The sequence below is a fragment of the Heteronotia binoei genome, chromosome 21 (assembly GCF_032191835.1).
Source record: "Heteronotia binoei isolate CCM8104 ecotype False Entrance Well chromosome 21, APGP_CSIRO_Hbin_v1, whole genome shotgun sequence".
Classification (NCBI taxonomy): domain Eukaryota; kingdom Metazoa; phylum Chordata; class Lepidosauria; order Squamata; family Gekkonidae; genus Heteronotia; species Heteronotia binoei.
Window position 1 is genome coordinate 11,322,741 of NC_083243.1, and position 11,572 is coordinate 11,334,312.

At 50.8% G+C, this 11,572-nt stretch overlaps 1 protein-coding gene across 1 annotated transcript; it reads left to right on the forward strand.

Moving 5' to 3' along the window:
* Positions 1–1,768: 1,768 nt before the first annotated feature.
* Positions 1,769–10,020, forward strand: MAPK1IP1L (mitogen-activated protein kinase 1 interacting protein 1 like). The gene is made up of 3 exons (XM_060261840.1): positions 1,769–1,837; positions 4,784–5,494; positions 9,892–10,020. Exons 1-3 carry the CDS (start codon positions 1,814–1,816, stop codon positions 9,901–9,903), a joined length of 747 nt encoding a protein of 248 aa, XP_060117823.1. The 5' UTR covers positions 1,769–1,813; the 3' UTR covers positions 9,904–10,020.
* Positions 10,021–11,572: the final 1,552 nt, after the last annotated feature.

Genomic DNA, 11,572 nt, shown 5'->3' on the forward strand with positions numbered 1-11,572 from the left:
ATTGGTGTGGTTGATATCCTTCTGCATAACAGCTTGCTTTGCCAGGCTTACTCAATCGCACAGGAGCTACAAAGACTCTGTTTTCTCCATTGGCTGAGGCTCCTCCCTTGGGGAGGGAGAGCTTGCTTTGCCAGGCTCTCTCAATCACACAACAGAACTACTGATCCAAGCCTCTCTTCCTTCTGTTGGCTGAGGCTCCTCTCCCTCTTGGTCCCCTGAGGAAGGAAGGAAAGAGCCAGAGCTTCCTTTGCCCAAGTCCCCGGACGCCATGTTTTAAGCAGGTTTTACTTTAAAGTTTTTTTAAATCTTTAATTGTGTTTGTGTGTGTCCTTTATAAAGTTTATATCTCCGCTATTTAATCTTAAATAGGTACACACATGGCCCAGACTAACATGGCTCAGCCCAACACGGTCTCTTTTAATAATAATAATAATAATAATAAATTTATTCTTATATCCCGCCCTCCCCTGCCAAAGGCAGATCCAGCCCTCATAATAAATGAGTTCGACACTTTTTGTCTAGGTGAAACCCACTGTCCAGGGCAATTGATGCTCTGTATTCTTGGTGCTTGGGGGGCAACAGTGGGAGGGCTTCTAGTGTCCTGGCCCAACCGATGGACCTCCTGATGGCCCCCCTGGGTTTTTTGGCCACTGTGTGACACAGAGCGTTGGTCTGGATGGGCCATTTGCCTGATCCAACATGGCTTCTCTTATGTTCTTATGTGACACAGAGTGTTGGACTGGATGGGCCATTGGCCTGATCCAACATGGCTTCTCTTATGTTCTTATGTGTGACACAGAGTGTTGGTCTGGATGGGCCATTGGCCTGATCCAACATGGCTTCTCTTATGTTCTTATGTGACACAGAGTGTTGGACTGGATGGGCCATTGGCCTGATCCAACATGGCTTCTCTTATGTTCTTATGTGACACAGAGTGTTGGTCTGGATGGGCCATTGGCCTGATCCAACATGGCTTCTCTTATGTTCTTATGTGACACAGAGTGTTGGACTGGATGGGCCATTGGCCTGATCCAACATGGCTTCTCTTATGTTCTTATGTGTGACACAGAGTGTTGGTCTGGATGGGCCATTGGCCTGATCCAACATGGCTTCTCTTATGTTCTTATGTGTGACACAGAGTGTTGGTCTGGATGGGCCATTGGCCTGATCCAACATGGCTTCTCTGGGGCAGTAATGCTCTGTGTTCGTGGTGCTTGGGGGGCCACAATGGGAGGGCTTCTGGAATTCTAACCCTGCTGGTGAACCTCCTGATGGCCACTGGGTTTTGGCCACCATCCGGTCCAACACAGTGTTGGACTGGATGGACCATGATCCATCATGGCTTCTCTTAAGTTCTTGTGATCTTGTGGTTCCAGGATCATTATTCTTTTGCTGGGCTCTATTCAGGTCTTCAGGAGCAGAGTCTCTTGAGAGCCATTTTGGTGTAGTGGTTAAGTGTGCGGACTCTTATTTGGGAGAACCGGGTTTGATTCCCCCACTCCTCCACTTGCAGCTGCTGGAACGGCCTTGGGTCAGCCGTAGCTCTTGCAGAGGTTGTCCTTGAAAGGGCAGCTTCTGGGAGAGCTCTCTCAGCCCCACCTACCTCACAGGGTGTCTGTTGTGGGGGAGGAAGGGAAAGGAGATTGTGAGCCGCTCTGAGATTCAGAGCATAGGGTGGGATATAAATCCAATATCATCATCATCCTCTTCTGATTCAGAGAGAAGTTGGGGTATAAAACTGCAGTCTTCTCATGAATGCTGTCTTTTGAAGTTTAGAATTAAACAGGCTTCTTTTCCCCTCTTTTACAGGAAAATGTCAGCTGCTGACGAGTTTTCGGTAAGTTGTCTGACCCGACTGCCAAAATCGCAGCTTTGGGACTCTAAAAGGGAAGTAATCCAGATGTTGTGTCCCGTGATCTGGATTCGAGCCTGATCCTGTGCATAGTTAAATGTCAAGTGAGGAGGGGCTGTGGCTCAGTGGTAGAGCATCTGCTTGGTGAGCAGAAGGTCCCAGGTTCAATCCCCGGCATCTCCAACTAAAAAGGGTCCAGGCAAGTAGGTGTGAAAAACCTCAGCTGGAGACTATAGAGAGCAGAGGAGGGATGGTGGCTCAGTGGTAGAGCATCTGCTTGGCGTGCACAAGGCTCCAGGTTCAATCCCCAGCATCTCCAGTTGGAAGGACCAGGTAATAGGTGGTGTGAAAGACCTCGGAGAGGTGGCTCCCAGTCTGAGTAGACAGTACTGACCTGGATGGACCCAGTGGTCTGATTCAGTAGAAGGCAGCTTCATAAACGTTGGAAGTAAGAAGCAGTGACTTGGAGACAGGATTGCGCAGCTTGTGACGCAACTCTGGTCACGAGCCATGAGTGGCAGTCCCATGGGGACTTCTAAAAAACACCCTTCTCTTAAAACGGGGGCAGCCAAACTTGCTTAAAGTAAAAGTCACATAAAATAAACACCAGATGTTGCAGAGCCACAGGACGCCAGATGTTTGAGAGCCGCAGGACACCAGATGCTTGAGAGCCGCGGGACACCAGATGCTTGAGAGCCGCGGGACATCAGATGCTTGAGAGCCGCGGGACATCAGATGTTTGAGATCCGCAGGACACCAGATGTTTGAGAGCCACAGGGCATCAGATGTTTGAGAGCCGCAGGACACCAGATGTTTGAGAGCAGCAGCACACCAGGTGTTCGAGAGCTGCGGGACACCGGATGTTTGAGAGCCACAATACTTGAATGTTAGCTGTTTCAGAGCCACAGTACAGGAAGAAAGGAAGGCAAATAGATGGGGGGAGGAGGACAGAGGGAGACGTAGAAAGAAAGCAACTTTAAGAGCCAGTTTGGTGTAGTGGTTAAGTGTGTGGACTCTTATCTGGGAGAACCGGGTTTGATTCCCCACTCCTCCACTTGCACCTGCTAGCATGGCCTTGGGTCAGCCATAGCTCTGGCAGAGGTTGTCCTTGAAAGGGCAGCTGCTGTGAGAGCCCTCTCAGCCCCACCCACCTCACAGGGTGTCTGTTGTGGGGGAGGAAGGTAAAGGAGATTGTGAGCCGCTCTTAGACTCTGTCCTTGAAAGAGCAGCTGCTGTGAGAGCTCTCTCAGCCTCGCCCACCTCACAGGGTTTCTGTTGAGGGCGAAGAAGGTAAAGGAGATTGTAAGCTGCTCTGAGGCTCTGATTCAGAGAGAAGAGCAGGGTATAAATCTGCAGTGGTGGTGGTGGTCCTTAAATGCATTCTCCAAGCTACAGTCTGGCTTGACTTGGAGATGTGATTTAAAGAGACAAATGCCCTCTCCAAACTGGCCGCAGTGGGGGCTTTGTGAGCCATGCAATATGTGTGAAAGAGCCACACGTAGCTCCTGAGCCACAGTTTGGCCACCCCTGTTTTAGAGCCTGTTTCTCCAGTCTGAGGCACTGCAGTGACAAATGTATTGAAATGGTCTAAACAAGGGTTCGCCAGTGTGGTACCCAGGGCAAGAGAGTGCTCCCCCATCACTTTCTCTGGTGCTCACCAGGTGGGGCTGCTGCCCTGGAGAGGTTCTGATTCATGCAGGAGAATCTGATTGGCTGCGCAGATAAAATAACTCTGTGTCAGCACAGGTGGCTGCCGTAGTCCTTAATTTATTCTCCTGCATTCTTTAACATTTCTTTTCTGATTCCCTGCATTTGAGCTTCTCATGTGTGTGACTGCCACTTGCAGTGATTATTTTATGGTTGGCTCTGCCAGTTTGGTGTGGTTCAGTGTGCGAACTCTTATCTGGGAGAATCGGGTTTGATTCCCCACTCCTCCAGTTGCACCTGGTGGAATGGCCTTGGGTCAGCCATAGCTCTCGCAGGAGTTGTCCTTGAAAAGGCAGTTTCTGGGAGCGCTCTCTCAGCCCCACCTAACTCTCAGGGTGTCTGTTGTGGGGGAGGAAGGAAAAGGAGATTGTAAGCTGCTCTGAGATTCAGAGTGGAGGGCAGAGTATAAACCCAATATCAACTCCTCCTTTTCCTTCTATTTTTCCTTTTCTTTCTCTTTTTCCTCCTCCTCCTCTCTTCCTTTTCCTTCTCCTCCTTCTCCTTTTTCTCCTTTTCTTTTTTGTCCTCCTCCTCCTCTTTTTCCTCTCTTCCTTTTCCTTCTCCTTTTCCTCCTCCTTTTTTTCTTCCTCCTTTTCCTCTCTTTCTTTTCCTTTTCCTCCTTTTCCTTCTCTTTTTTCTCCTTTTCTTCCTCCTCCTTTTCTTTTTCTTCCTCCTCCTTTTCCTCTCTTCCTTTCCTTTCCCTTCTCCTCCTCCTCATTCTTCTTTTCCTCCTTTTTTTTCTTCCTCCTCCTTTTCCTCTCTTCCTTTTCCATCTCCTCCTTCTTCTCTTTCTCCTTTCCTCCTCCTTTTCTTTTTCCTCCTTCTCCTCTTCCTCTCTTTTCCTTTTCCTCCTCCTCCTCTTCCTCTCTTTCTTTTCCTTTTCCTCCTTTTCCTCCTCCTTCTTTTCTTTTTCCTCCTCCTCCTTTTCCTCTCTTCCTTTCCCTTCTCCTCCTCCTCATTCTCCTCTTTCTCCTTTTCCTCCTCCTCCTCCTCCCTCCCCAATCCATGGCAGCCATTTTGCGGTTGCAACCACCACCCGGGGGTCAGAATTTCCAAATTGTCCACAGGCTCAGAAAGGTTGGGGACCCCTGGTCTAGAGAACCGTTGCCAGCAGAGAAAATACATACATGTAGATTGATGATACAGTGCTCAGCGGTGATGGAGTCTCATTTGCGTTTTCACTTTTCTCTTTCTTTTTGTTGTTGGTTTGGTTTGGCTTTCAAGCTGGCGGATGCTTTACCCGACAACTCCCCTGCCAAGAACGCCGCCTTGGGCACCACGAAACCTGCTCAGCAGCCCAGCCAGCCCCCACAAGCCTGGCCGGCTTCCAACCCCTGGAGCAGCCCCCCAAGCGCTCCCCCCACAGCCCCCTCCGGATTGCCTCCCAGCACGTCTGCCTCCACCGTGCCGTTCGGACCTCCCCCCACAGGAATGTATCCTTCCCTGCCCCCCGGAGCCCCCGCTCCGTTCCCCCCTCCTCCTCCTCCCGGATCCACCTGCCCTCCTCCCGGAGCTCCCTACCCACCCCCGGGGCCTGTCCCGCCAGGGCAGTATCCTCCACCCAGCATGCCCTTCCCAGAGCTTCCCAGGCCGTACGGTGGCCCAGCAGAGCCAGCTGCTCCCCCTGCTGGCGTTGGACCGTGGGGGTCCATGCCCGCCGGGGGGTGGGGCCCTACAGTGGGGGGCCAGTATCCCGCTCCTAGCATGCCATATCCACCCCCGGGGCCATATTCCACTCCTACCCAGACACCAGGGGCCGCGCCGACAGTGCCGTGGGGTGCTGTCCCGCCAGGACCTTGGGGGCCTTCACCACCAGCCCCGTTTCCACCACCCACCGGATCCTACCCGGCTCCCGGACTGTACCCAACACCACCCAATCCTTACCAAGTGCCGCCAGCACCGGCCGGAGCTCCATCCATGCCCGGTGGGCCTCACGTGAGTATTTCCGACTTCTTCCTTTTTAAAACATTATTTTAATTAATTTAATATAATTTTTTTTGCATTTCTGCCCCGCCCTGTCCCACGAGCAGGCTCCGGGTGGCTCACGACATTAAAACAACATTAAAATGAACCACATCCAATTGAACAGGATCAGAAATACAGAGAACTGTCACGTGAAACCAGAAGACTATAAATCACACAGTTATAATAATAATAATAATAAACTTTATTATTATTAGGTCCATCAGTGGCTATTAGCCACAGTGTGTGTGTATATATATAAAAAATTTTGCCACTGTGTGACGCAGAGTGTTGGACTGGATGGGCCGTTGGCCTGATCCAACATGGCTTCTCTTATGCTCTTATGTGACACAGAGTGTTGGACTGGATGGGCCATTGGCCTGATCCAACATGGCTTCTCTTATGTTCTTATGTGACACAGAGTGTTGGACTGAATGGGCCATTGGCCTGATCCAACATGGCTTCTCTTATGCTCTTATGTGACACAGTGTTGGACTGAATGGGCCATTGGCCTGATCCAACATGGCTTCTCTTATGTGACATGGAGTGTTGGACTGGATGGGCCACTGGCCTGATCCAACATGGCTTCTCTTATGTTCTTATGTTCTTAGTTGGCAACAGACCAGACTGGGCAACAGCATGTTTTCAGTTCTCTCTGTTGGAGGGGATGCGGTGAAAAATTTGATTCTGCACTGTTTGTTCTTGTGGTTCATTTGGATGTTTGTTGGTGACTAGCTGACTTTGTTGGATCATAATTTTGATTATTATTTTGACTATGATCCTGAATGTTAAAAGAACAGCAGCAGTGTATAAGCTGGAAGCTGACAGCAAAAACTTGAACACCTTGCTAGCAGGGTGCTGGAGGGAAGCTATGACTTCAGAGGACACCCACGGGATCAATTAAAAGCCTAGCGGAAGAGCTCTTTCTCGGAGGAAGCTTGAATAATAACATGTAGCCAATTTGGTGTAGTGGTTAAGTATGCGGACTCTCATCTGGGAGAACTGGGTTTGATTCCCCACTCCTCCACTTGCACCTGCTAGCATGGCCTTGGGTCAGCCATAGCTCTGGCAGCGGTTGTCCTTGAAAGGGCAGCTGCTGTGAGAGCCATCTCCAGCCCCACCCACCTCATAGGGTGTCTGTTGTGGGGGAGGAAGGGAAAGGAGATTGTAGGCTGCTCTGAGACTCTGTCCTTGGAAGGGCAGCTTCTATGAGAGCCCTCTCCGCTCCACCCACCTCACAGGGTGTCTGTTGTGGGGGAGGAAGGGAAAGGAGATTGTAGGCCACTCTTACACTCTGTCCTTGAAAGGGCAGCTGCTGGGAAAGCCCTCTCCAGCCCCACCCACCTCACAGGGTGTCTGTTGTGGGGGAGGAAGGGAAAGGAGATTGTAGGCTGCTCTGAGACTCTGTCCTTGAAAGGGCAGCTGCTGTGAGAGCCCTCTCAGCCCCACCCACCTCACAGGGTGTCTGTTGTGGGGGAGGAAGGGAAAGGAGATTGTAGGCTGCTCTGAGACTCTGTCCTTGAAAGGGCAGCTGCTGTGAGAGCCCTCTCAGCCCCACCCACCTCACAGGGTGTCTGTTGTGGGGGAGGAAGGGAAAGGAGATTGCAGGCCGCTCTGAGACTCTTCGGAAGGGAGGGCGGGATATAAATCCAGTATCTTCTTATAAATGTATTCTCCTAACAAGTGCATTTTTGGAAGAAAAACTTTCTCCAGTAGAACACGGCACTGAAGCCCGAAAGATTCTACAAACCCTAATAAGTGCATTGTGGGTAGGCACAAAACAGTTGCAGCAGATCTATGGGATATACAGAGCCCCGTGGCACAGAGCGTTAAAGCTGCAGTACTGCAGTCCTAAGCTCCGCTCACAACCTGAGTTTGATCCCGGCAGAAGTTGGGTTCAGGTAGCCGGCTCAAGGTTGACTCAGCCTTCCATCCGTCCGAGGTCGGTCAAAGGAGTCCCCAGCTTGCTGGGGGGAAGTGTAGAGGACTGGGGAAGGCAAGGGCAAACCACCCCGTAAAAAATCTGCCGTGAAAACGTTGTGAAAGCAACGTCACCCCAGAGTCGGAAATGACTGGTGCTTGCACAGGGGGACTACCTTTACCTTTTTTATGGGATATACATGACTTGGTACATTATTCATGAAAATCCTAGAATTTAACGAGGGCGACCAAATGGCCGGAAAGTCAGAATTACACTCAGCGATTCGTCTATATTGATTATGATAAAAAAAATCTTTTCCATAACATAAAAAAATCTCCAAATATTAGAGAGCCAGTTTGGTGTAGTGGTTAAGCGGGTCGACTCTTATGTGGGAGAACCGGGCTTGATTCCCCACTCCTCCACTTGCAGCTGCTGGAATGGCCTCGGGTCAGCCAGAGCTCTGGCAGAGGTTGTCCTTGAAAGGGCAGCTGCTGTGAGAGCCCTTATATAGTTGTGTGTATGTTATGTACCATGACCAGGTTTTGTAGAAAAATAGGTGGAGGAGCTCATTAGTATAAGTCGTTAGCGTATGCTTCCCCCTCCCTCCAGCCAAAAGCAACCCGATGCAAGAAAGGAGAGCCCCGGGCAAGCGAGGCCTGCTTGGGCTAGCTAGAGATCCAACCAGCCTAATCAGGCCTCACTCACCTGGGGCTCTTCTTGGCCACCACCCCTCACAGTCAAAAGGCCGGCAAGCCACCCGCCGCCCAAAATCACATCAGAAGTGGAGAAGGGGTGGGTGGGGGCTTCTCCAGGGGTTAATGAGGGCTGCTGGGGGCGTGGCAAAGCCCCTGGGGGCTGGCTGGCTGCCCGCTCTCCTAATCCAGGGATTGTTATGCAGCTGCGCCTACTCTTCAGTGGACAAGGTAGGTGGGTGGGGAGGAAGAGGGGGAACCTTCAGAAAGGTCCAGGAGCTGCGCCCCTGTGAGCTCCTGCTGAATCCGAGGCCTGACCGTGACATCACTTCCTGCTTAAGGCGGTCCTGCGAATGAATGATTTCCAAAACGTCCTGTCACCGACAGCCTCACTCAGGTCTTGCAAGCCAAGTGACGTATAATGGCCGATTTTTTTTAAAAAAACGAGTAACTAAGCTTGCCGTTTGGGGAGGAGGTTGGATCTTTCGGCAAACCCGCTCGCCCCATCAACGGAGCGTGTCTCGATCATAAGAACATAAGAGAAGCCATGTTGGATCAGGCCAATGGCCCATCCAGTCCAACACTCTGTGTCACATAAGAGCATAAGAGAAGCCATGTTGGATCAGGCCAATGGCCCATCCAGTCCAACACTGTGTCACATAAGAGAAGCCATGTTGGATCAGGCCAATGGCCCATCCAGTCCAACACTCTGTGTCACATAAGAGCATAAGAGAAGCCATGTTGGATCAGGCCAATGGCCCATCCAGTCCAACACTGTGTCACATAAGAGAAGCCATGTTGGATCAGGCCAATGGCCCATCCAGTCCAACACTCTGTGTCACATAAGAGCATAAGAGAAGCCATGTTGGATCAGGCCAATGGCCCATCCAGTCCAACACTGTGTCACATAAGAGAAGCCATGTTGGATCAGGCCAATGGCCCACCCAGTCCAGCACTCTGTGTCACACAGTGGCCAAAATATATATATATATACACACACACACACACACACACACATTGCGGCTAATAACCACTGATGGACCTCTGCTCCATATTTTTATCTAACCCCCTCTTGAAGGTGGCTATGCTTGTGGCTGCCACCACCTTCTGTGGCGGTGAATTCCACATGTTAATCACCCTTTGGGTGAAGAAGTACTTCCTTTTATCCGTTTTAACCTGTCTGCTCAGCAATTTCATCGAATGCCCACGAGTTCTTGTATTGTGAGAAAGGGATAAAAGTACTTCTTTCTCTACTTTCTCCATCCCATGCATTATCTTGTAAACCTCTATCATGTCACCCCGCAGTCGACGTTTCTCCAAGCTAAAGAGCCCTAAGTGTTTCAACCTTTCTTCATAGGGAAAGTGTTCCAGCCCTTTAATCATTCTAGTTGCCCTTTTCTGCACTTTCTCCAATGCTATAATATCCTTTTTGAGGTGCAGTGACCAGAATTGCACACAGTACTCCAAATGAGACTGCACCATCGATTTATACAGGGGCATTATGATACTGGCTGATTTGTTTTCAATTCCCTTCCTAATAATTCCCAGCATGGCGCTGGCCTTTTTTATTGCAATCGCACACTGTCTTGACATTTTCAGTGAGTTATCTACCACGACCCCAAGATCTCTCTCTTGGTCAGTCTCTGCCAGTTCACACCCCATCAACTTGTATTTGTCGCTGGAATTCTTGGCCCCAGTGTGCATTACTTTGCACTTAGTGCTGTAGCAACTGACGTTTCCGCTTCTGTGTTTTGCAGCCCTACCGTTGAACTGGAGGCGGGCTAACGAAGTCCCTGGTCTCTGCCCGCACCTACTATTTACGGACCTTGTAAGAGAAACTTTTGTTTGGTAACCTTTTTTCGGAGTCTCGGAAGAACACGCTCGCCTCCCCCGCGCCAGCCGAGGTGCGGAGGGGCCACCCTGCACCGGCCGAACTCTCTCCTGCCGGCGTAGCAACCTTCTCGTCGGTCAAGGCGAACGGGGAACAGCAAGCCAACTGCCCCCCAGCTCTGCTATTCTCGCTCAGCTATGGAAAGCCCGCCTTTTGCGTTCACCGGAAGCTGCTCGGTGAATCAGGAGCTCCGTGGAATCGAACCCGGGGGCCGTCCTTGCTTTCGCCCCTGCCTGTCGCCGCGACCGCTCTGTACGCTGAACTTTATGGCAGCTGCCAAACTGGACAGTCCGTGCTCCTAAGCTGCGTTTAGCTTCTTCGTTTCCATAAATCCAACATCTTTGAGAGGAGTTCTTTGGAGAAACGCGCGCGACACGCGCTGCAGTGATTTGACCTGTTCAAGAGAAGCAAAGTAGATGAAATCTGAAGCAGGGTGGGAGGGGGTGGTTTTACATAATTGGGCTCAGCTTTTCCTGGTTTGGGGAGGGGGGGTTCTTGCAGAGAGGGGTTTGGATCCATGTTTTCTCTAAGCTGCAGAGTCTCGCGAGCAAAAAGTCCACTTTGTGAGCTGCCGGCATTAAAGTTGTGAGCTCCTGCGTAGATTTATTGTGCTCTGGGGTCATCCTCCCCGAGCCAAGATGAAAACAGGTGAGCTGGAAGCTAAAAATCTGTGAGCTAGCTCACGCTAACTCAGCTTAGAGAGAACAGTGGTTTGGATACTTTATACTCAGTTCCGACATGCAAGGCAGACCCGGGATCAGGGGGCCATTGAGGCAATCGGAGAACGTTTGCTGGAGAGGAACATCTGTCAACCGATACTGTCGGGTTCTTCTTCTGAGATGGCTTGCTTTTCAACCTGGATTTAAACCTATTTGCGCTTTAAATTTGACCGACGTCCTGTTTTTTGCCTCCGCTCCTGTAATCTGTCCTTTGAATTCTACTCAGGAGCGGGCGAGGAGGCCGGAAGCATCCGTACTTCACCAGAACCGCAGCCTCATTTCGGAAACGAGCGATCGTCACGTTGGGAGTTCCGCAAAACGCGGTGTCTGTTTTACTCCTAGCCGGTGTTCCCTCTTAAGCTGCAGGGTCTTGTGAGCAAAAATTCTACATTGTGAGCTGCTGGCATTCGAATAGCGAGCTGCTGCATCGATTAGTGTGCTCTGGGGCCGTTTTTTCTGAGCTAACGCAAAAAAAGGTGCCAGCTGGAGGCTAAAGACCTGCGAGCTAGCTCACGCTAACTCAGCTTCGCGGGAACACCGCTCCTAACCTTGGAGTGTTCTAAACTATGCCGGAAGGTCTAATCCAGCATGAATAGAGGGAGCAGAGATGTCTTTAGGTCTGCTGGTAGGAAGCCTTACTTGCGTCGCGGGGTTTCTCCTGTCTGGTCTCAGGTGGCTTTGAGTTCGAATCTGCCGTGCTTGGCAAACCTTCGGCTGCTGTTGCAGCTGCAAGATTTGCGTTGCATGTCTCTTTTTTTTTGGCTCGCTTTTCGGCGTCATCGGGAGGCCGAATTTCAGATTGAAGCGGAGCCTTCGCGGAGCCTCCAG

Coding starts and splice junctions, on each gene's coding strand:
- MAPK1IP1L (XM_060261840.1), top strand. CDS start 1,814: ATGTCAGCTGCTGACGAGTTTTCG. Junction 1,838..4,783: donor CAGCTGCTGACGAGTTTTCG/GTAAGTTGTCTG, acceptor TTGGCTTTCAAG/CTGGCGGATGCTTTACCCGA.